At 36.4% G+C, this 24,459-nt stretch overlaps 1 protein-coding gene across 1 annotated transcript; it reads right to left on the reverse strand.

Annotated features, from left to right (window-relative positions):
• Window positions 1-6,604: 6,604 nt before the first annotated feature.
• LOC117321066 (proteoglycan 4-like) lies at window positions 6,605-24,105 on the reverse strand. Its single transcript, XM_033875550.1, has 7 exons — window positions 23,768-24,105; window positions 11,352-14,963; window positions 11,031-11,183; window positions 10,796-10,903; window positions 10,432-10,582; window positions 9,850-10,008; window positions 6,605-7,743 (listed from the first exon to the last, which is right to left on the reverse strand). The coding sequence occupies exons 1-7, from the start codon at window positions 23,792-23,794 to the stop codon at window positions 7,661-7,663; spliced, it is 4,293 nt and encodes a 1,430-aa protein (XP_033731441.1). The 5' UTR covers window positions 23,795-24,105; the 3' UTR covers window positions 6,605-7,660.
• Between the last annotated feature and the right edge of the window lie 354 nt (window positions 24,106-24,459).

Here is a 24,459-nt window from a genome sequence, read left to right on the forward strand (position 1 = left end):
CACAGGAGTCAAAAAGGCTAAAATCTTTAAACGACTTCTTCTCAATAACCAAGAGTCCCAGGGAGTTGATATTGGGTCTGTAGCATGCTGGGATAAAGGGCTACCAAGTTTGTTCAAATGAATGACCTTGACCTTCATTCAAGGTCACAGGAGTCAAAAAGGCTAAAATCTTTAAACGACTTCTTCTCAATAACCAAGAGTTCCAGGGAGTTGATATTGGGTCTGTAGCATGCTGGAGTAAAGGGCTACCAAGTTTGTTCAAATGAATGACCTTGATCTTCATTCAAGGTCACAGCGGTCAAAAAGGCTAAAATCTTTAAACGACTTCTTCTCAATAACCAACAGTCCCAGGGAGTTGATATTGGGTCTGTAGCATGCTGGGGTGAAGGGCTACCAAGTTTGTTCAAATGAATGACCTTGACCTTCATTCAAGGTCACAGGGGCAAAAAAGGCTAAAATCTTGAAACGACTTCTTCTCAATAACCAAGAGTCCCAGGGAGTTGATATTGGGTCTGTAGCATACTGCGGTAAAGCGCTACCAAATTTGTTCAAATGAATGACCTTGACCTTCATTCAAGGTCACAGGAGTCAAAAAGGCTAAAATCTTGAAACGACTTCTTTTCAATAACCAAGAGTCCCATGGAGTTAATTTTGGGTCTGTAGCATGCTGGGGTGAAGGGCTACCAAGTTTGTTCAAATGAATGACCCTGACTCACATTCAAGGTCACGTCGATCAAGTATGCTTAAATCTTTAAATGACTTTTAGTGAAAAGCCAAAGTGCAGAGAGACATTATATTGGTCCTGTAGCATGCTTTCAAATAACTGCAGGATATATATATGAAAAGAACACTGCATTGCAGGTGAGCGATTTGGGCCCATTGGGCCCTTGTATTACGTCATGGTAGCCTAGCGTTATAGTAACGTGAGTACGACATTGTATTACGTTATGGTAGCCTAGCGTAATAGTAACGTGAGTACGACATTGTATTACGTTATGGTAGCCTAGCGTAATAGTAACGTGAGTACGACATTGTATTACGTTATGGTAGCCTAGCGTTATAGTAACGTGAGTACGACATTGTATTACGTTATGGTAACCTAGCATTAAAGTAACGTGAGTACGACATTGTATTACGTTATGGTAGCCTAGCGTTATAGTAACGTGAGTACGACATTGTATTACGTTATGGTAGCCTAGTGTTATAGTTACATGAATGCTACATTGTATTACGTTATGGTAACCTAGCATTAAAGTAACGTGAGTATTACATTGTATTACGTTATAGTAGCCTATCGTTATAGTTACATGAATGTTACATTGTATTACGTTATGGTAGCCTAGCGTTTTAGTAACGTGAATATTACATTGTATTACATTTTTACCAGTGAAATATCAAAAATTATTCATTCTATAAAAGTGATATTTTTCACTAGTGAAGAATATCATATTTTTCACTAGTGAAAAATATCACTTTTGCTGATTTGACCAATCAAATTAAAGATTAGAAAATACCAAAATAATTGACCAATCAGAAAGCCCGACATATATGCCACTACCTGGACAGGGGAAACTACTGTTTTTGTTTACAAATTATCGCTGTAGTCCTAGTTAGCATACGGGGTAGGGTTTTCGTTGATAAAAAATGTAATAAACAGAATATCTAACAGTGTCTTCAGTAATACCAAATATATTTCACTCGTGTGGCTAATATTTTGATATTTTTCACTCGTGCTGCGCACTCGTGAAAAATATCAAAATATTAGCCCCACTCGTGAAATATATTTGGTATTACTGAAGACACTGTTATATATCCTCTATGTATTACGTTATTGTAGCCTAGCGTTTTAGTAACGTGAGTATTACATTGTATTACGTTATAGTAGCCTATCGTTATAGTTACATGAATATTACATTGTATTACGTTATGGTAGCCTAGCGTTTTAGTAACGTGAATATTACATTGTATTACGTTATAGTAGGCTATCGTTATAGTTACATGAATATTACATTGTATTACGTTATGGTAGCCTAGCGTTTTAGTAACGTGAGTATGACATTGTATTACGTTATGGTAGCCTAGCGTTATAGTAACTGAGTATGACATTGTATTACGTTATGGTAGCCTAGCGATATAGTAACGTGAGTATGACATTGTATTACGTTATGGTAGCCTAGCGTTGTAGTAACGTGAGTATGACATTGTATTACGTTATGGTAGCCTAGCGTTATAGTAACTGAGTATGACATTGTATTACGTTATGGTAGCCTAGCGTTATAGCAACGTGAGTATTACATTGTATTACGTTATAGTAGCCTATCGTTATAGTTACATGAATATTACATTGTATTACGTTATGGTAGCCTAGCGTTTTAGTAACGTGAATATTACATTGTATTACGTTATAGTAGCCTATCGTTATAGTTACATGGATGTTACATTGTATTACGTCATGGAAGCCTAGCGTTGTAGTAACGTGAGTATGACATTGTATTACGTTATGGTAGCCTAGCGTTATAGTAACTGAGTATGACATTGTATTACGTTATGGTAGCCTAGCGTTATAGTAACGTGAGTATGACATTGTATTACGTTATGGTAGCCTAGCGTTTTAGTAACGTGAGTATGACATTGTATTACGTTATGGTAGCCTAGCGTTATAGTAACGTGAGTATGACATTGTATTACGTTATGGTAGCCTAGCGTTTTAGTAACGTAAAAATTACATTGTATTACGTTATGGTAGCCTAGCGTTATAGTAATGTGGGTACGACATTGTATAACCTTATGGTAGCCAAGCGTTATAGTTACATGAATGTTACATTGTTTTACATTACGGTAGCCTAGCGTTATAGTTACATGAATGTTACATTGTTTTACATTACGGTAGCCTAGCGTTATAGTTACATGAATGTTACATTGTATTACATTACGGTAGCCTAGCGTTATAGTTACATGAATGTTACATTGTTTTACATTACGGTAGCCTAGCGTTATAGTTACATGAATGTTACATTGTTTTACATTACGGTAGCCTAGCGTTATAGTTACATGAATGTTACATTGTTTTACATTACGGTAGCCTAGCGTTATAGTTACATGAATGTTACATTGTTTTACATTACGGTAGCCTAGCGTTATAGTTACATGAATGTTACATTGTATTACGTTATGGTAGCCTAGCGTTATAGTTACATGAATGTTACATTGTTTTACATTACGGTAGCCTAGCGTTATAGTTACATGAATGTTACATTGTATTACGTTATGGTAGCCTAGCGTTATAGTTACATGAATGTTACATTGTATTACATTACGGTAGCCTAGCGTTATAGTTACATGAATGTTACATTGTTTTACATTACGGTAGCCTAGCGTTATAGTTACATGAATGTTACATTGTTTTACATTACGGTAGCCTAGCGTTATAGTTACATGAATGTTACATTGTTTTACATTACGGTAGCCTAGCGTTATAGTTACATGAATGTTACATTGTATTACGTTATGGTAGCCTAGCGTTATAGTTACATGAATGTTACATTGTTTTACATTACGGTAGCCTAGCGTTATAGTTACATGAATGTTACATTGTATTACGTTATGGTAGCCTAGCGTTATAGTTACATGAATGTTACATTGTATTACATTACGGTAGCATAGCGTGATATTCATGTGTAGCGTGAGTATTACATTGTATTACGTTTTGGCGGTATAGTTACTCCCATTGTGTTATCACGGAACTGAGCTATGTTCATACCTACCTTTATTGTGTGGTTACTTGGCATAGTATTGTCTGATGTTAAAATAAAATAGTTGCTATATATTATTGTTATTTCATTCTTCACAATATCAAATGCCAATCACATACAAGGCGATGACCTTTGATATGATCTCTAGAACGAGAAATCGTATCTCGACTACATTATAAACTGCACCGTTGAGCGCCGTAAATCAATAGTTCTACGGGTCATATAAGAGTTCTTGAAAAAGTTGCTAAGGTGGCATTTAAAGTTCAGCCATATTATCTAATAATTCAATTCTTATTTTAAAAAGTTAGAAAAAATCTGCTAGGTGTTATCCAGATCAGAGAATACCTAGAGATAAGATCGTCTAGTTTGGAAACATGTCGTACTTATTCTAAGCATATACATATAATTAATTTTTCTTTGTTTTCATGGTAAATACTCAAATGTGATTGGTCGAAAAATTCTTTTCATTCTTCTATGAAAGAAATTCCGAGAATGGCGCGAAAAATGTGACGTCACAATACGACAATTGACGTTACGTATTGATTTGAGAAAAATAATCCCATTTAAAACCAGTAAAATTGTACATAAAACATGTTTTAAATTAGAAAATCATTTTCAAAAATTAATTATAAGCGTTGATGTCAATTATTTTTTAGTTTCATAGGGGTATGAAACAAATTTTGTTGGCAAACTTCTGTAAGAATCCGCTACGCGGATTCATATAGTTTGCAAACAAAATTTGTTTCATACCCCGATGAAACTTTAAAAAAATTACATCAATGCTTAAATTAACTTGGGATTACCGTCATATTCCCATTGATCTAACGTTCACAACACTATGAAACATACTCGTAAATCGTTAAGCTTTTAGACAGTTACATCATATTGTAATTCGATATTTATTGTGACGTGCCATGTTTTGTTTATATTTCATAATGTGAAATTTTGAAATATTTACTACCATATCTAAATTATTTCAGATCATTAACCATTCTATTTTATGTAGATTTCGATATCTAGTATACTGTTGTGTGATTGCATGTTCGCTTTCTGTTATTTATATTATATGTACCTACCCGATATCACGTTGGTTTCAGACATGAAATAGACGCACTAGTATGTGTATCTTTTACACAAGGAATTTGAAGGAACCGTCATGATTAACCATACTGGCGATATCAATAAGTTGAAAAAGACTAGAAATTGTTTGCCAACAGCTCTTGAGATGTGGGCGACGGTTAAAGTTCAATCCAATTTTGAATTAAATAGTACCGAAAATGAACTTGTATTCCTCAACACTTCTGTGGTCGCTGTTAAAATGTATGACGAATGGGAAGTTAAACTGGAACAATTCGACAATGTAAACAGAAAGACATTTTCTCCTGTTACTGTTATTGTTGGAATGAATTCGTGTCACTCCGCGGACAGTGTGTGCAGACAAACTTTGGATGTTTGGTTTAAGTTCGTGTGATTTGTGTATCCAAGACGTATTCATCAAAACGTGAATTTTATTTACTCATTTAATTATCTATTTCTTTTGTATTTACCTGGCTGGTATACCTAATTGAATAGTTTATGATATTTCCTATATGTTAATGGTACAAAGGCAGCATTTCGTTGCTGTATGACGAGAGCATTCTTGCACTACTTGTGAGAGGAAAAGTCTGAATAACACGTAGTAAAGACATTTATATCTCCCTTTTTAATGGTCGCTCGCATTCGTTCGTTAAGAATATATTTGTATGATCAGGAAGACATATATGTCTACTAAGTAATGATACTGATGATAACTGATATATGTATTCGCCTATGATTGATGGTAGAATAAAATAAAAACAATGTATTTTTTTGGCCAAAATAATAAAAATGTCATCTTGCACAATACCTATAAGCTTTGATGTGTGAATGCCTTTAGTTATGACGAGAACACTACTGTTTAAATATTCTCCGCCATGTCTACACAGACAGAAGAATTGATTGATAACTAATTACATATGACTGTCAGCCGTCTGTTGGAGATTCTGTAAGGCGGCAGGCCCTTACAGACATTGTTACAGGTACAGCATCACATACAAATAATTTACGTCATATGCAGGTTTGGTGGCAGATCTTCATCTCTTCCTTGTTTTTATGTCGTCCTCGCTGGTACATCACATATACCCATGTCCGTATGTAAAGAAGGAAGAAAGGAAATAACCACATGCCGACAAATAATCACATGAAAACAAACCCGCACTTCTAACTCAAATGCATGAAAAATGGGTAAACAGAAACATACGAAGACGAATGAATATGACCAGATGTTCCGGGGGTGTAAGCGTCTTTTGCCAAGCTTTTCAAATTAGGTCTGATCGTTGTAATGTCAACTTCCTAAAATGAGAACAGAGGAGTGACAAGGGAACCTTTAAACATGTTGCCGAATATCTACACGTGTTCATATTACACAAGGAAATATAATGATATTATCAGGACGATAATAAATCTTTGCCTTAATCTTCGCCAACTAGTATTTATTGAAACAGGGATATATAAAGCATCGACGATTTATTAACATAAATAAGAATGGCATCTTATCTTGATATTGAGGTAGTGTCAGCTCCAGGCTTGATCAAAGATATATTTAGTTGCATATATCTCCTCTGCCAACGTCATTAAATATCAAAATGTCCTGCTATATGGACTCGAGCAGTAGACAGCTGTCACTAATACACTGACGTTACGATGAGACACTCCTCGTATAAACGGGGATTGACCTTTATCTTATTTCCGTGTATTAACAATCATCTGACCTATCACAGATTCTCAGTAACACCATAAATATATTCTTATGAATGAATGATATCAACTAATTGTATTTCTTAGTTGTTTATTGTTTGTTTCACATCAATACTCCTAGTCCAGTACTACCAAGTAAAAACTAAACATGTTCATCATTCACGTTACCTCTGCAGCAACAAGGCATTGTGACGGTATGAGTATTCATTTAATATAGAGAGGTACCGTGTGAACACATCCGTAAACTACCACTACGCAAATCCGCAATGCACGACTATAAACTATAATGTTATATTTCTTTTTTCTTCTTCGAAACTAACCAGTATTGTTACGCAGTTGATACAAAACTTGCTAATTTCCCCAGTATAAATTACATTGTGACGGGTCATGTGTTTGACGTCTCACTAGACCTGTTGTTCAGTAAGGAAGGTCATCTTACTGATAGTCTGTAGGAAATGGTGTCGGGGTATATTCGCGTAAATTAATGCACTTTGAAAGTGTCCATTAAAACAACTAATAAACCAATATCTCCAACTCTGTTTTGCTGAGAGTGTAGCACCATTTAACAGGAATTAAATTGTTATCTTTGTTGAATGTCTGTCTCCATAGGTGACCCAACAAACGTATAAAACTTCTCAAACAATTCATTTAAGTGACTTACGCTTTGGCTTACTATACTCTCCATTTTACCCTATATCATCTTTAGTGGCGTGTCGCCAAATCATCGCGATAGAAAATCACCAACCCATACTTACGGGTTTAAATAAAATGTTATTGTCAATTAACATTACAGTAACGTGTAAGGATTGTCAATAACTGCGTTTTGTTCTCAGAGTGTATAGCGCCTAACACTATGCACAAAATAGGGTTCCTTCTTAAAGACTTAAAACTAATTGCATTAATTAAATAATCAATGCAGAAATCCACACTCACAAGCCAGACTCGACGTCTTTTGTTCTTCCGTCGGTACACAATTCCTAGTGTCACGACCCGAACCTGCTGTCGCACAACCATTTGTCGTCGATTCTCATGGAAGTATGTATGAAGAGGTTGAGAAACTGCGGTTGGTTTAATACTACATGGCGAGGAGACATCAACGCCACCAGTGGACAAGACGAAACATGTCGGAACTCCTAGTTAATAATCACGTTGTTTGCAGAGTAGGTTACACAGAACTTGCCTATCGACAGACTCATACATCTGGTAGATGCTGGCACTGCAACAGAAAAAATATTAATGTTTTATTGCTTGTATACGAGGAAATCTTAGTAATGAAGGAACTAATGACTGTGTCCTGGTTTTGGTAGCCTATCCATATAAAACTCAATGATACTAATATTACTTTATCCAGCAAGCCCAACGACCAATACAATTGTATTTTTGGTCTACCACAATTACTTATACAACAAGTCTTCCACCATGAATTATATCACAAGTCTACCACCATGGCTTATACAACAAGTCTAATACCATGACTTATACAGCAAGTCTACCACCATGACTTATACAACAAGTCTACCACCATGACTTTTACAACAAGTCTACCACCATGGCTTATACAACAAGTCTACCACCATGACTTATACAACAAGTCTACCACCATGACTTTTACAACAAGTCTACCACCATGGCTTATACAACAAGTCTAACACCATGACTTATACAACAAGTCTAACACCATGACTTATACAACAAGTCTAACACCATGACTTATACAGCAAGTCTACCACCATGACTTATACAACAAGTCTACCACCATGACTTATACAACAAGTCTACCACCATGACTTATACAACAAGTCTACCACCATGACTTATACAACAAGTCTACCACCATGACTTATACAACAAGTCTACCACCATGACTTATACAACAAGTCTTACACCATGACTTATACAACAAGTCTACCACCATGACTTTTACAGCAAAACTAACACCATGACTTGTACAACAAGTCTACCACCATGGCTTATACAACAAGTCTACCACCATGACTTATACACAAAGTCTAACACCATGACTTATACAACAAGTCTACCACCATGACTTATACAACAAGTCTACCACCATGACTTATACAACAAGTCTACCACCATGACTTATACAACAAGTCTACCACCATGACTTATACAACAAGTCTACCACCATGACTTATACAACAAGTCTACCACCATGACTTATACAACAAGTCTAACACCATGACTTATACAACAAGTCTACCACCATGACTTATACAACAAGTCTACCACCATGACTTATACAACAAGTCTAACATTATGACGTATACAACAAGTCTACCACCATGACTTATACAACAAGTCTACCACCATGACTTATACAACAAGTCTACCACCATGACTTATACAACAAGTCTAACACCATGACTTATACAACAAGTCTAACACCATGACTTTTACAGCAAAACTAACACCATGACTTGTACAACAAGTCTACCACCATGGCTTATACAACAAGTCTACCACCATGACTTATACAACAAGTCTACCACCATGACTTATACAACAAGTCTACCACCATGACTTATACAACAAGTCTACCACCATGACTTATACAACAAGTCTACCACCATGACTTATACACAAAATCTACCACCATGACGTATACAACAAGTCTAACACCATGATTTTTACAACAAGTCTACCACCATGACTTATACACAAAGTCTAACACCATGACTTTTACAGCAAAACTAACACCATGACTTGTACAACAAGTCTACCACCATGGCTTATACAACAAGTCTACCACCATGACTTATACAACAAGTCTACCACCATGACTTATACAACAAGTCTACCACCATGGCTTATACAACAAGTCTACCACCATGACTTATACAACAAGTCTACCACCATGACTTATACAACAAGTCTAACACCATGACTTATACAACAAGTCTACCACCATGACTTATACAACAAGTCTACCACCATGACTTATAAACAAGTCTACCACCATGACTTATACAACAAGTCTTACACTGACTTATACAACAAGTCTACCACCATGACTTTTACAGCAAAACTAACACCATGACTTGTACAACAAGTCTACCACCATGACTTATACAACAAGTCTAACACCATGACTTATACAACAAGTCTACCACCATGACTTATACAACAAGTCTACCACCATGACTTTTACAGCAAGTCTTACACTGAATTATACAACAAGTCTAACACCATGATTTTTACAGCAAAACTAACACCATGACTTTTACAGCAAGTCTACCACCATGATACAAATATGTTTATACTCAGTTTAATGATACATTATGTACAACAAAGATGTACTCACTCTTTGGACAACATATGTGGTAAGTAGGGTTACACGCGTGTTCACGTGACTGACAGTACCCTGCCTTGCAGGAAGTGACCGCACCACGTGGTTCCTTTAGCGGCGCACCGTAAGGACAGGTACTTCCCGGCAGTATGGAACCATCATTCATATGTATCACTGTGAAAAGAGAGGGTAATCGTATGGATATCTGCTAACACCTTCTGTAATACGTTCCCGTAATATAGTCACACTATGATCCGGTATAGACGTGTACGGAACTTGAAGAGCACATGCATAATCATGTAATAGAAGTTGCTAAGTCGACGAATTGTTTTGTATCATAATGATAATGAATTTCAACACTTACCGAAAATAAATACGCTCCTTACTTATCATAAGGTCTATGAAAGTTGTGAATGGGTACGCTGTATTTATCACATTGTAAGAACACTAACATAACTTATACGATTGGTGCGCCAAAAACGTTCAAAAATTTCGTTTGACAAATCCTAACGTTACAACAATCTAAAAGTGATCACAACTAAAGGAAATAAGAAATGCGGTTACAGTTGGAAATGATGTATTATCAGCGCTACCTACTTCTTGGTTTAACCATCCGAACTCGGAAGATGAACGCGTCGCCGCACGAGCCTGCAATATAGCCGCCCCGCGTGGCGTTGACGTCATTAACGAACACTTGTTCTATTTCCTTGAAGAAGAACAACCGCTCGTTGCTGTAGATTACGGGTTCCTGTGATGATAAATAAAACATCTTAGAAGTCGATTTACTTGATAAACATATTAGTAAAATATATCATATATTGTAACATCGAAGCTAATACGGTATATAAGTGATAACGTAACATTTATTTTCTGTAGTATCAAATTCACATTTGAAGAGTTATTTATAGATACTGTGTATTTAAGCTATTTGTTTCAATAAATATCTTGTAGAACTGTTTACCGTCGCATTCCGAGTTTTCAATGTGTATTCCGTAAAGGAATCTAGTATCGCCGAGTCCAGAGTGCCGACGTAACACATGTCTTTGGCTATACGTATTGCGAAGCTGTCCTGTGAATAGAGCAAAAACAATATGTTTAATTCTAGATAAAGTAGACAAGACATGGAAGCAGATGAAGGCGAGATCACTAACTTTCAAAAAACACACCGGATAGGGTAAGTGAATGTTGACACTTACAGTATTTCTGTCCATAACGAAGTAGTCGGCGATCTTATAGACCCTCATTGCATTATCATATACGTAGTTGACTATCCTCTGTACAGCGCTAGTCACTTCAGTGTACTCCTCTTTGGAGGCTGATCCGTCCGGATATCTGATCGTATACTGGTCCTGCAATAATAAAGTCAAGATTATATGTTTGTTCAATCATAGTTTCAACATCTTTTGTAATGGTTCATATTATTTTTCTACTGTCATTATTTCATCAATATTACTTTAAATGTGTTTCTTTTTTCACATTGTTTTCAAATTTCTTTCCGTATTTTCACAAATACTTACAAACTGTGGGGCATCATAGAACGGCGGAGGTCTCGTTTCTGGTGGAGGTGGAGCATAAGGTGGTCCAGGGTAAGGGTTGAAATTGGTCAAAGGTGACGGTGTTGTATGGTAAGTCGGGGGATGCTGAGCGGCTGGTGGTTGTGGTGTGGGGAACCACGAGTTTCTTATCGTCGGCACCGGTGGATCGTCATCAGTGGTGGTAGGAATGGTGGCAGGAGTATGATATATCTGTCCGGAATTTACAGTTGGAGGAGGACCGTAGGGGCCAGCTGGGGGCACATCCGGATATGGGGGTGGCTGGTGTGGATCTGGATAATATGCCCCTGGTTGGCTAACTGCAGGGTATGGGTTTTGAGGGCCGGCTGGATGATATGGTTCTGGTGGACCGGGTGGTTGATAAGTGTCTGGTGGGTATGGTGCTTGTGGGCCTCCTTGGTATTCATACGGACGGGGTTCTGGCGGGTGACCGTGATATGGTTCGGGGGGATAGCCTGGTTGGCCTGCCATATGTGCATCATTATTGACTGAAGCGTGTTGATTTCTATATGCATCTGCGGTTCTAGGTTGGTATCCTGGTTGATGCCCTGGCCAACCGTCATCATGATAGGCAGGTTGTGGCTGTGCATGCGGATCAGATGGAGAAGCATAGGGGTCTGGAGCGGGCATATAAGGACTCGGAGGGCCCATGTGTGGATCTGGTGCGTGGGAGTTTGGTCCCCAGTGATCCGCTGGCAGCTCGTGCGCCGATGGACCAGGTCGGGCTGGTTGAGTTGGTTGACTCTTGCCCCATATATCTGCCTCACTCTTTGGACGAGGTGTGAAGTTGGGTGGAGGCTCAATAAAAGTATCTGTCTTACTATTGTACACAGATATTAGTTCTCCGGTATCATCTGTCCGTTTTCTATTTTTCCGAGGAGGAATTTGTGCCGGTCTCGGATCGGGAAGGGGTCCTTTTCTACCTGTACGTGTTGATTTATGAGTGTCTACATACGGATCCCCAACAAACTCTATTGTTGGTTCAACAGTGTGTTCATTTGACAAAACTCTACGCCTTTTTGAATTTCCTCTGCGCCTGTGATGCCGGCCCTCTCGACGTGCTGTACGCGGATCGTGTCTTACGGCATCTGGATGCGAAGTTGACTTTGGTCGAACCTCTGTCACACCTTCATAATAAGCTATTTCATGAATGTCTGCTTTAATTGGTTCTACATTAGCATGATGGTCTGCTGTATGTGCATCGATTCGTTCGTTTGGATGAGAGTTTGAATGTGGTAACGAAGCGTCTAAGGTACCAGGAATTCGTGATTTCGTTCGTCTCGGCTCTGCTATCTCTTCATGATGAATATCGGTATTACGTGTGAACTCTGAATGGTGTCTGTCTGTACTGGAATGTCGTATTTCAGTGATGTCCTGATTTGGTCCGTTATCCTGGTGAACTGTTTTTTCTTTACGTTGTGTGTTGTGTGGTGAACCAGCCGATGAGTGATGTAAATCGCTTGGCCGAGAGTTCGATTTGTCCTGTGTTTTGGGTAACACGGATGGTGGTGTGTCAGCAGATGCTAACTGTGTTTGCTGCAGTACCTCCAAAACAGACACACTATCATTTCCAGCAGATTTGTCTATTTCAGATTTTGGCGCAGACAGGATTTTGAGTTTCCTTTTTAGTTCAGCTATAATTTTCTCTGTAATAGGATCTCTCTGATACTGCTGTTCTACAGCTTTTGTAGGTTTTATCGGCTTGACCTCAACTGCTAGCTGAACAGATTCTTGAGGAACTGGAGTATTAGTTTTGTCTGAAAGATCATTAACATGCCCTGGTTCCATGGTGGTCTGTGATGTTTCTACTTTAGTCTGTAAAGTTGGTTTTGGCTTTTCTTTCCTTCTTGTTTTCCCTCTTTTGCTTTTTGGTTTTTCTTTAGTGTTAGAATCAATCCGAATAGATTCTGTTGGTACAGGTACAGTGCTGTGAGTTGGTTCAGTATTCGTTACTTCACTAACCTGATTAGTTTCAGTCTTTGTTATTGTGTTGCTTCCTTTAGTATCTGCGTGAGAAAATGTATCGCTGGGTATTGGGTCTTTATGTGAGGATGCGTGTGGCATACTAGTGTGGTGGTCTGAATTCATTTTCGGGGTGTTAGTGATACGGTTGGGTTCTATAGATGGTATTGGTTCGTTTTGTGTATCGACACGATTACGAGATGGTAACACAGGATCAGTATATACTGGTTGTTCTTTAGGGAAAACAGCATTGTTGCGACTAGCTTCCTTGCCTTTAAAAGAATCTTTAGGTGTAGATTCAATTCTCGAATTGGATTGTACTCGCCTAGATTCCTGGGGTTGAACGGTATTGCTCTGTCGAACCTCATGTCGAGAATTTACTTTTCTACGTCTAGGTTCTCTTTTCGGGGCTGTTTCCCTCTTTGGTGGATCATTGTGATTGAAGTCAACGCGTTTTTGTTCTGTGCGATGGAAACTTTGACCCGGACTTGCTTCAAAGCGTCCAGCGCGAGCAGGCATTGGAGGAGATGGTGGCTCCGACCAGGCAGGTGTGCGTGCTCTGGGTCTGGTCGGTCGATGGTTATCTGTCACTGGGTCGCGTGGCAAAGGATTCAGAGTATCGAACCGTGATCTCGGGGGAACTGTAAATCGAGGTCTTTCTTCATGCCTACGATTTGATTGAGCCCGTGTACCTTTCGGAAGTTCTCTGTGGTATTTAGGTTTCCGTACGGACGGACGGTAATTTGTAGGGTTACGCGGCGGTCGTATCTCCTGATTTCCAGGTTTACGAATATGCGACTTAGGGGTATGCTCAGGATATGGGTACGGCTTAGGAGTATATCCAGCCCGTGGGAAAGGCTTAGGTGTGTATCCAGTCTGTTGGTATGGTTTAGGCGTATATCCTGGACTGGGACGTTGATAAGATGGTCCTCTAGGGCCGTTTGAATGGTAAACTTTGCCTGTATTTTGTCGATTGTTTGCAGGACGTTTTTGCATCCATGATGGCAATTGGTGCCGTTCTGGTCTCTTCGGCTGTGTTGTTGTTGGTGGAGCGTTTTTGTTGTTACCCTGATCTGTCCACAATGTTTGTGCTCCAGTGGACGTCCAACCTTTTACTAAATCGTAGGGTTTTTGGCCTTTGTTTACATTTGGTGTTCTGTTTCGGCCCCAAGCATTCGTCGTTTTACGTTTTGGAGGTGAGTTCATTCCCGGAGCTCTCCATGTCGATGAGCCCGATTTTACAGACCATTGTGGTGGCGCGGGAGGCTTTTTCGCGTTTGAATATGGGAAAACGCTTGGTTTCCAATTATGATTACGATTACCATTGTTTCCAGCTGGACGTCCTTGTCCAGAAGTAGGGTTTCTTCGTCTTTTAGGGACGTTAGTATTTCTGGGTTTGGTAGTCACGTGCCGTTTATTTGATGCTGACCAACCCGATGGTTCAGTGTTTGGCCAGGACTTTGGAGCTTGGTTCCATGCCGGATTTACAGCTTGACCGCCCGGGTTATTACCTGACGTCCCTGAGCGGCTGTTTTGGCTAGCCGAGGGCGATGCCTGGCCACTCCACCATGCCGAATTTTGTTGAAAGTAGCAGGGAGTGATGTGTAATAACAACTAAAAGAAAAAAACCAAAAAGGTTATTATAAATTAGAAAAAATATTGCATCCTATTGATATATAATTCTGTTTTAATGTCATGTATAACAGGTAATTCATTTTGTTGCTACGCAACGATGAAATAGGAAACGATGACTAATAACCATCTAACATATTTTACTATTTCCACAAACTAAACTGATGACTCGGAAGTAAGAGTTTAGTGTGAAAGAAGCACATAATAGTTACTATTAATTCCGATGTCACAAAAGCCTTGACTTCGTTCTCCCACTTTAAACTGAAATTTTTTATCGTTATAAAAGATAATGCTATTTATAAACAAAATCGTTTATTTCTTTAATAAATAAGGTTTAAATCGTCTGATGAATACCCAGGTAGGTTGAAAATGTTATTTATTTCCATAATGAAAAATTATACCAAAAATTACATACTTTAACACTAATACCACCGTCAAAAATGTTATTTTCAGACTATAAAAGCTATAACAAAAAAAAGGCACAGTACATAGTTTGTGTCTTCATTTGTTAGTGTTGAATAAAGGAATGTGTTTACTCTAGGTGCCGTTTTAAGTATTTAAGTAAGATAAGCAGTGGAAATGTTGCCGGTTGGGAAGCATTTAATCATGGCATCTAACTAGTGCTGTTTGTTTCCAGAGCGATTAGATTGGATGAACATTGAGTGTGACCATGTATATTTACCTGAGGGGACCACTTTACAAATGAAATAAACATATCATAATAAAGCCGTCTATCCTAATTAACATAGATAGTAAATGTCATATGTATTTCCTAAAACTCCCAAATAATACTCGAAATTATAATTATAAGAATTTATTGCTAGTCATTCTGTAGACAAATAGACATGAACTCGGAATGTAAAAATAAAAAAAACATAATTATAATAAAAAGAAGAAAAAACAATTGAAGGCACCATATGGCTGTCATACTGTGATAAATAACAATGGCGGCTATAACAAATGACGGTATTATGATGTTGTTTATAATAATTTGTGTGATATTCGTGGAGATGATTCATACAGACCTCTATATAAAACAAACAGTCGATATATTAATATTTCGGGCAATTTATCATTGCAAACTTAAAATGATCTATGAGACCGGTTCGGTCAATTTCAAATAAAAAGAAACTTTTTTTCTTGTTTTAGAGAAATAACATAAGCTGCAATCCTTTCAATGTGATTTGAATTAAAATCCGTTTGGAACGACTTAGTGTTTTACTAGTCTTCTAATGGTTGTGGATCTCGGGATCCTGATAGTCAACAGTTAATGAGGCCCGTGAATTCATTTTAACGTTATTTTGTGCGACATTTACATCACAATATTTACCATATTATTAACTTTACATGGCCATACACGTAGTTTGTATCTCAGTGATGGTGAATTATACTTATTTCAGTTAAACATTAGTTTTGTGTAGATTGAACTAGGAGTACTAATATAGCGTAATGTTTGTTTCCTTATCACGTTGTTGATTAGAGCAAAACGTTTTCGGAAATGTTTTTATGGTTCTCGAGTCAACATGACCGTGTCACTACATGTAAAAGACATTCCGTGAGTGGTGTTGACGGACTAAAGCAGGCAGCAGACAGGAGACGTAATATCACGAAACAAGTCTTCAGATTACTTATATGTAAGTGAGGTACATAATTTTAAAATGTATATCACTTTTGTGACATTTATATGATTACTCGACTCAGAAGTATTCCTATTTCGGCGCCAGTTATTTTTATTCAGAAAACTGAATGACAAGGCATCCATTCATGCAAAGTATTCAGCTGCATAGAGAATAAAGAGAACTGTTTTAATAGAGAGTAAATTATAATATTGTCTGTTAATATAATTTATTTCTGAAATATAAAAAAGAGAATATACGTCATATAAAAAATGATGGAAAATGTAGATTAATGTAAATGCAGGTCAAACACATGATTTTCATCTAGATTCGTCAGAAAAAAAATCAAGAATGTGACGAGCAAACAATATGAGATAAGCACATGAGATATAGGCACTACCGTGCGCGAAGTGTTCGTGATAAAGGATGGTTCATGGACACACAAGTGAAGGGTATCAAGACAGATGAATGTCGTGAACATTCAGTTCTGTGGAATGCAATATAATGTATTTCAATGTATTTTGATAAAACCCAGAGAGCTTAGGTATAGTTAACATACAGTTAATTTTCTAGTGGTATGATTACAGTATGATATGGTTTCAGAATACTTCACCCGTTTAAAAGTATGGATAACCAATGAGGTATTCTGGAGAGTTATCATTTTGTTAATTTGTACCAACACTGACAGATGATTTACATATGGGCGATTCAACCTGCCGATTTGACTGTCATCTCTTGTACAGATCTTATGTACATGTTCATAACAACCACTCCACTGGTCGTTTGTCAGATGAAATACAATATGTTCCAGTCATCGAAATATCACATATCCACTTTTCATCAAACCAAAATGACACATATTCTTGTTTTCTAATAATGAGGCATTCCTTCGTTAGAATACAGTTTAGGTCGTCAACATTAACTTCTTTTCCAAGTAGTTAAAGTAGTAAAAGTTATAATCTTAACATTAATACGGCAGTTTTACTCTCAAGAAAAACCAAAGTTCTTCGAGTATTAAGTCCTGAAAATTCTTAATTCAACCCGTATTACTAATTACCGCAAAGACATTTGTATACGATTTGCCTTTTCCTGTACATTTCGGTGCTTATTTCATTACATATAGGCACAAACAATCATATAATCATTGTTCGGACATAAATTTCATTAATAGAAATTATGCATGTTTCTGATGTCCGAACAAAGGAATATCCCTTAAACGGAATACTTAAGAGAAATGAGAAAACGAGATGCAAGGTGTAAAAATAATACAAATTTGTGTAAATTAGAGCTTTCAAGTACCGATGATCTGATATATAAACTACATATATATACATATTTATCATATTTTGATATTTAAACACAGAACATTGAATAAGCTAGTTTTGGTAAATATGAAGATTTATTTCTAAATGTCATACTAAAATATTTTATACATGAAAATGTGTTATATCAATTACTTAATTATTGCATTATAATTGATAATCACCTACTTAAAATGTTATTAATTAATCATGTATAACCCCTAAGACATTATAGCAGTCGTCATTAAATGAAATTATCATACATTATCCGACCGCTCCTAACGAGATATACGCTGACTCCCCCTTTACTTGTCGACTTCGTGCCTACTAATGAGCGTAATGGATTGCAGTGTCGTTCAAACCAGACGTCTTGCATACAGAAAATTCTTGGTGATTGGATAAAACTATTACCACCCAACATGTGTAGTGTTGATCAGCTTGGTCTTGTCTGTGTAAGTTACTGACTAAACAGACATGTGAATTGTAGATATTGGTTACAACAAAGATATGTGTGTGCCTTCTCACTGGAGAACACTTGAGTATGAGAACAGTATCAGGCCTGGTGTTCCAGAGGAGAAAATTACTCTGGTATTAGACACCACAAACGCGATGTAAATCGAGATCAAATTTAAGACATATTATGTTCTTATAAAGGTCACAGGGTAGGGATATCTTCTGGAATATCTTCATCGGACAAGTAAAATATCATACCGAATAGTAAAAAAGTCAAAGCACTTCGTGGTGAAGTCATGAGACAAACACTTGCAAATTGTCTTTTTCAACATACAGTACCCTGGTCTTACCTACCCAAGAAATCTGGTTTTTAAAATTGACTGATTATAATAAGGTTTTTGTAAACGTAGTCTGAAATGAAGGAAAACATTCTTTACCAACGACTGGGCGTAACCACATTGAATAATCTTCTAGCAAAGATATTATAATTCCCATTACTATTGTTATTATATCGTACACAATGTCAATAATGGCCAGACCGTGAGTATATTAATACTTCACAAGCGATGAGCACTGGCCACTCCTTAAGTGGACGACCGCAACAATTAAGTATACATTGTGGTTACGGTCTCATCTTACTTCGGGAGACAATTTACCGATATAGCACTGATGTTAATTAATTTTCATAAGGAAATACTTTTAACAACGCTAAATGACTTTTATCGTGACATTTTGTTTACACAACGTTCTGTTAAATCTACCAACTCTCGTGTTATACTATCCTGGCGTGACATTTTCTAACCTATCAACATTGACACGCATTTGACACAAGGTAACAACTCTAATCATTAGAACGAATATTAAATGTAATTGATCGATAAGCTCATTAGCTTATTAACATGTGCAAATTGAATAAATTGTGAAATGTTATTGAACTTTGATTGATCCCTTAACCTACGACTCCATCGCTCGAAGATACATCAATAATACCACCACAATACCACCTCTACAATGTATATCACCGTTAACACAACACTACTGGCAAAGGAATTTATGTCTTGTAACAATAGAGATGCATAGACTGTCATGATATTCTAGATTTGTTCGGTGGGTGTCATCGATGAACCAGATGACGTTAACAAGTCCGGAGCACCTTGTCTTATTAGTCTTCTACTTTTCAGGAGACTCCGTGCAAATCTTTATTTTGTTTATATCTGGCCTTGTTAAATCGATTTCAAGTTTGAATCATGGTTTTGTCAGTATGTCGGTAACCTTCGCTGTTTTCATTTGACTTAGACTTAATTGAAGGTTGCTTAATAAAATGTCAATAATTTCAGCAAAGATGTAACTAAAGCACTCATTTTACCTTTAATGGGGAATATCTCCATAGAAATTATATAAACTGTAAAAAGTATTGCACGAACACACAAAATATTAATACACTAAATCGTATACCATGATTACCACACATTCCTAGTTAAACATCATGGTCAATGATGTATACAATACTGGTAGCCTTCCAATCTATGAATATTATCAGTTGTCAAGAAAAAAACATAATCTTAAGCGTGCGTGCAGAGAGTATTTTATTCCTAAATGTGATTGTTTATAAAAACATTAACTATTTAGATATTATTACAACGCATACACATTGATACACTCATATATATTTAAAATATTAGTACATAGATGTAATGATGTGAAATATTACTTATTTGAAGGAAAATACACCAAAACTGGTCGAATTATATGAATCGTTTAAAGATATATGGATACTTTTCATGTAATTGATTTTTATCATATTGCTTTTTATAAATATAGAAGTGAGCATTATCTTAAGGACAACAAGTCACACCTTAAGAGTTTGAACTTTTTCATCGATCTCATCGATGACTATTCATATTGTGTACAAATCACCTAAACTATTGCTATATTAACTTTCATTAACCCACCTGATGGCGTATAACTGCATGGCAGGTCTGACAAAGATAGATTTAAACAACACACCTGATATACGTTTTTTTTTTTATTTTCATAACCTGCGTAGCGTCACCCGATTGAGCTTCTGGCTATCATTCTATGAGTTGAAAATCTTCAATTATTTATATAAGAAATATTGTAAAAAACATAAATAGGATGGATGTTAATATGCTAATAATTATCAAAAGGTAAGTATCAACATGGCGGGTCAGTAGGGAAACATGCGAATGAAGCGTTAGCCATACAAGTCATTTGTTAAGTGTCTCTTTCAATTAAACAACGTGTTAAATATGTATAAATTAACCTTATATTAGTCACTAAATACGCTAAGTGAATATAAACAGTATGACAAACATAGAAACGCCATTGAACGCGCACAAATGGTGGCCATTAATATATAGACTTGAGTGTTTAAGGTCCTTCCCTACATAATGATGTATGGTTACAGTTTTGCTGTCCGGTAAGTGTCAAGGTATGCATTTGTTGGACATTTTTATATTAGCATGAATTTATTGCTTCGTGTTAAATTTATGAAATTTATAAACATTAAATGTTCGTCTATTTAGTGTAGCATTAAATATTATAATACTTCCGTTATCCTCATTTAAAGTCATCTTTCATTGTTTATGGTGATGTCTTGTGTCGTTAAGCTATCATCAGGTATCATTCGTTGTAATTCTATAATAATGTAATCGTCATGACAATCGTCAGGTATCATATATTGTTATATCTATAATAATGTAATCGTCATGACAATCGTCAGGTGTCATATATTGTTATATCTATAATAATGTAATCGTCATGACAATCGTCAGGTATCATATATTGTTATATCTATAATAATGTTATCGTCATGACAATCGTCAGGTATCATATATTGTTATATATATAATAATGTTATCGTCAGGACAATCGTCAGGTATCATATATTGTTATATCTATAATAATGTTATCGTCATGACAAGTCGTTTTATCTTCATGTATCATATGTTGTATGCTTATAATAAAGTAGTTGTCATGTGATCGGCAGGTATCATTTGTCGTCAAACAATATAATCATTGCCAAGTAATATCTGGCTTCTTCGGTTATGTGTAGTGTAAAATCCTATTAGGTTATAGATAGTGACGTAGAATCAACTGTGTATGTGTAGTGTAAAATCATATTAGGTTATAGATAGTGACGTAGAATCAACTGTGTATGTGTAGTGTAAAATCATATTAGGTTATAGATAGTGACGTAGAATCAACTGTGTATGTGTAGTGTAAAATCATATTAGGTTATAGATAGTGACGTAGAATCAACTGTGTACGTGTAGTGTAAAATCATATTAGGTTATACATAGTGACGTAGAATCATATTAGGTTATAGATAGTGACGTAGAATCAACTGTGTATGCGTAGTGTAAAATCATATTAGGTTATAGATAGTGACGTAGAATCAACTGTGTATGTGTAGTGTAAAATCATATTAGGTTATAGATAGTGACGTAGAATCAACTGTGTACGTGTAGTGTAAAATCATATTAGGTTATAGATGATGACGTAGAATCAACTGTGAACTTTTCATGATTCAATACAGGTTGATATGACGGCAATGAAGCAGAAAAAGGCATGTCTTTTCGATACATATGGTTTTATTTTGTTTTTCATTTTCTCCATGACATTCATTAATGTAAATCCATGCTTTTGTTTAATTTTTGTTCTCGTTTTGTCGGGATATAATTACGGTTTTGTTTACATGTTTATGTTTTAGTTTTGTACCATAGCGTGCCCGGTATCGAGTAATCATGGAACGTCGGGAAAAGACATTATGCTATCGTATTGTAGAGTTATGCACTACCGGGCTATCCACATGTATCGACTGTTACTGATATATAAATATATCGCGTGGTACGTTATCGCTATATAGTCACAACATTGCTGGCATCTGTCCATGGGATTGGGATCATCATGTACCGATAATCAAGTGATGGAACCAACTAAACTGTTGTTAAACTGAACCTAAAAAAGGTCAAACAAAAGAATGTATCGTATGACCACTAGAGAAAATGTCGTATCTATATACAACAGTTAATACCTTCTATATCTCTCATCGCTGTTTTCAATTTAAATGTACTATGTTACATATACCTCGTGTATCATTTTATTCCATATTGTCACGTTTAGTCAAAAGATATTATTTTACCTAAATCTCATGAATCATTATGAAGTCGTCTTTGTTGATATCGTCACGTATACGTATATGTAAGTGTTCAGTCATTACGCCTATGTACATTGCTATATAAATAAACGCGCGATTAATTCCAGTTATCTCCTGATATCTTTTAAAATTACAATTATATACCGAGATATAGTCTTTAGAACAAGCAATCATTATCATTGAGTATTTCGAACCATTAGTGTGTAACAGATTGAATAGTGTAACACAGCGCATTCTTTTTCCATACATAACCGACATGCTGTTTTAATTTATCTTGAAATTTAGACAATGCAGTATTCTTTGCAATGTTGGCAACTCACACTATCAATTTTAGTGAAAAACTTGATAAAGGGATTGGATGACTTTGTTGTTGATTATGTCTAAAGTAAGGAGAGTGAACTAGTGTATCTAACTGCTGAAACGTAGACATAATGTGTAAGACATTTATAAAGGAGTTTAAGGGTCTAAACATCGCAGGTAACAGCTGTCAGGAAATATGTCATCAGAGTCAAGGGTAATTACATGATCTAGGACAGAGTAAGTGGACATCCAGAATCAACTACCGTATGATTCTACACTTATGGAACTCAGGATCAACACGCAAGTTGTTAAAAATTACACTAAACGCAACAACGTTAATAGTCAGTCTTTTAATTATGACGTTACGTAACACTATTTTTCTGTGGCTTCTATTGTGACATTATGATATATGGTAATCGTTTCCCCCGTTCAGAAATAGGAATAATGAATTTATATGATAGACATGTGGCTATCCATGCTATGACAGTAAAAGGTCCAGAAAAGGTACAAAGTGTGTCATATTTACTTTAATTTTCTCATTATTCGTCATATTGTGATAAGACGTTCGGATTACCTTTATCAAGGAAGAAGACATTCGTTAGACACTAAGCCTTCAGAATTTGAAGATTTATATAACTCGGTAATTTACCACAGAATATTGTAGAACATTTGTATATTATATTATTTGTTTGTAGCGTTATATCCATGTTAAGATAGATATGGAGAGCGACATGCAGAGATTCCAAAATAATCTAGCTTACGAGAGCGTAGTGCAACTACACTGGCTAAAGCCACTCAATTACCAAGCGATTCATGACATTTTTATATTTATATACAATTGGTCATTCTACTTCTTAATACTTTAGAGACTCTAAAAGAAAGACTATTATGATACACATTTGGTAAGAACGTTAGTCAATGTTAACTTATACTCACAGTTACAGTAATTGTCCAAATATTCATGATAACGGTATCCTGGTATCAGCAATCGTCAGAAGAGTCTCCCAAACAATGTTTGTTGATTAAATCTTGTAGTAATTCAAATGTTGATTGCTGGGACAGAGAATCATTTCTTCGAAAGTTTGTAGAGGTAAACATCATCTATAAATATCCCAAAATTAATGATACCCAATTAATTAGTATCTCTAATTATCTGTCATTAGAATAAATCGTTTGTGTGTTGCACAGGTCATTTGGGTGCACATTTCAACACCCAGGGTCGTCAATGACACGCCGACTCTCTGTCAGTTAACAGCAACGGGGCAAGAAGAGCACAAAGCACGTGATCTGTTGATAATCTCCCACAGGTAAAAGTATACTGATGTTCAGTAAAAACAATACTTCATTTTACGTGTAACAAAGCAGAGAATGATGGCTAACTTTTACGCCACATGAACAGGCACAACAATTCTCGTACTTTAAAGCTTTCCGCGCCCCAGCATAAGATGTATTACTCCCAGATTACCTTGTGCCGGTATAAATATGATGAATATGCGTTCGTATCTCATTAGCAGGACAGTTTCTTCTCTAATAGGACAGATCTGATTGGCTACCGGGATCAATTGTATCTTATTATTGATTGCAATGCGTATATATGACATGGTATATGAATACGTGTGATATACGGT

Source organism: Pecten maximus, chromosome 2 (assembly GCF_902652985.1).
Source record: "Pecten maximus chromosome 2, xPecMax1.1, whole genome shotgun sequence".
NCBI lineage: Eukaryota > Metazoa > Mollusca > Bivalvia > Pectinida > Pectinidae > Pecten > Pecten maximus.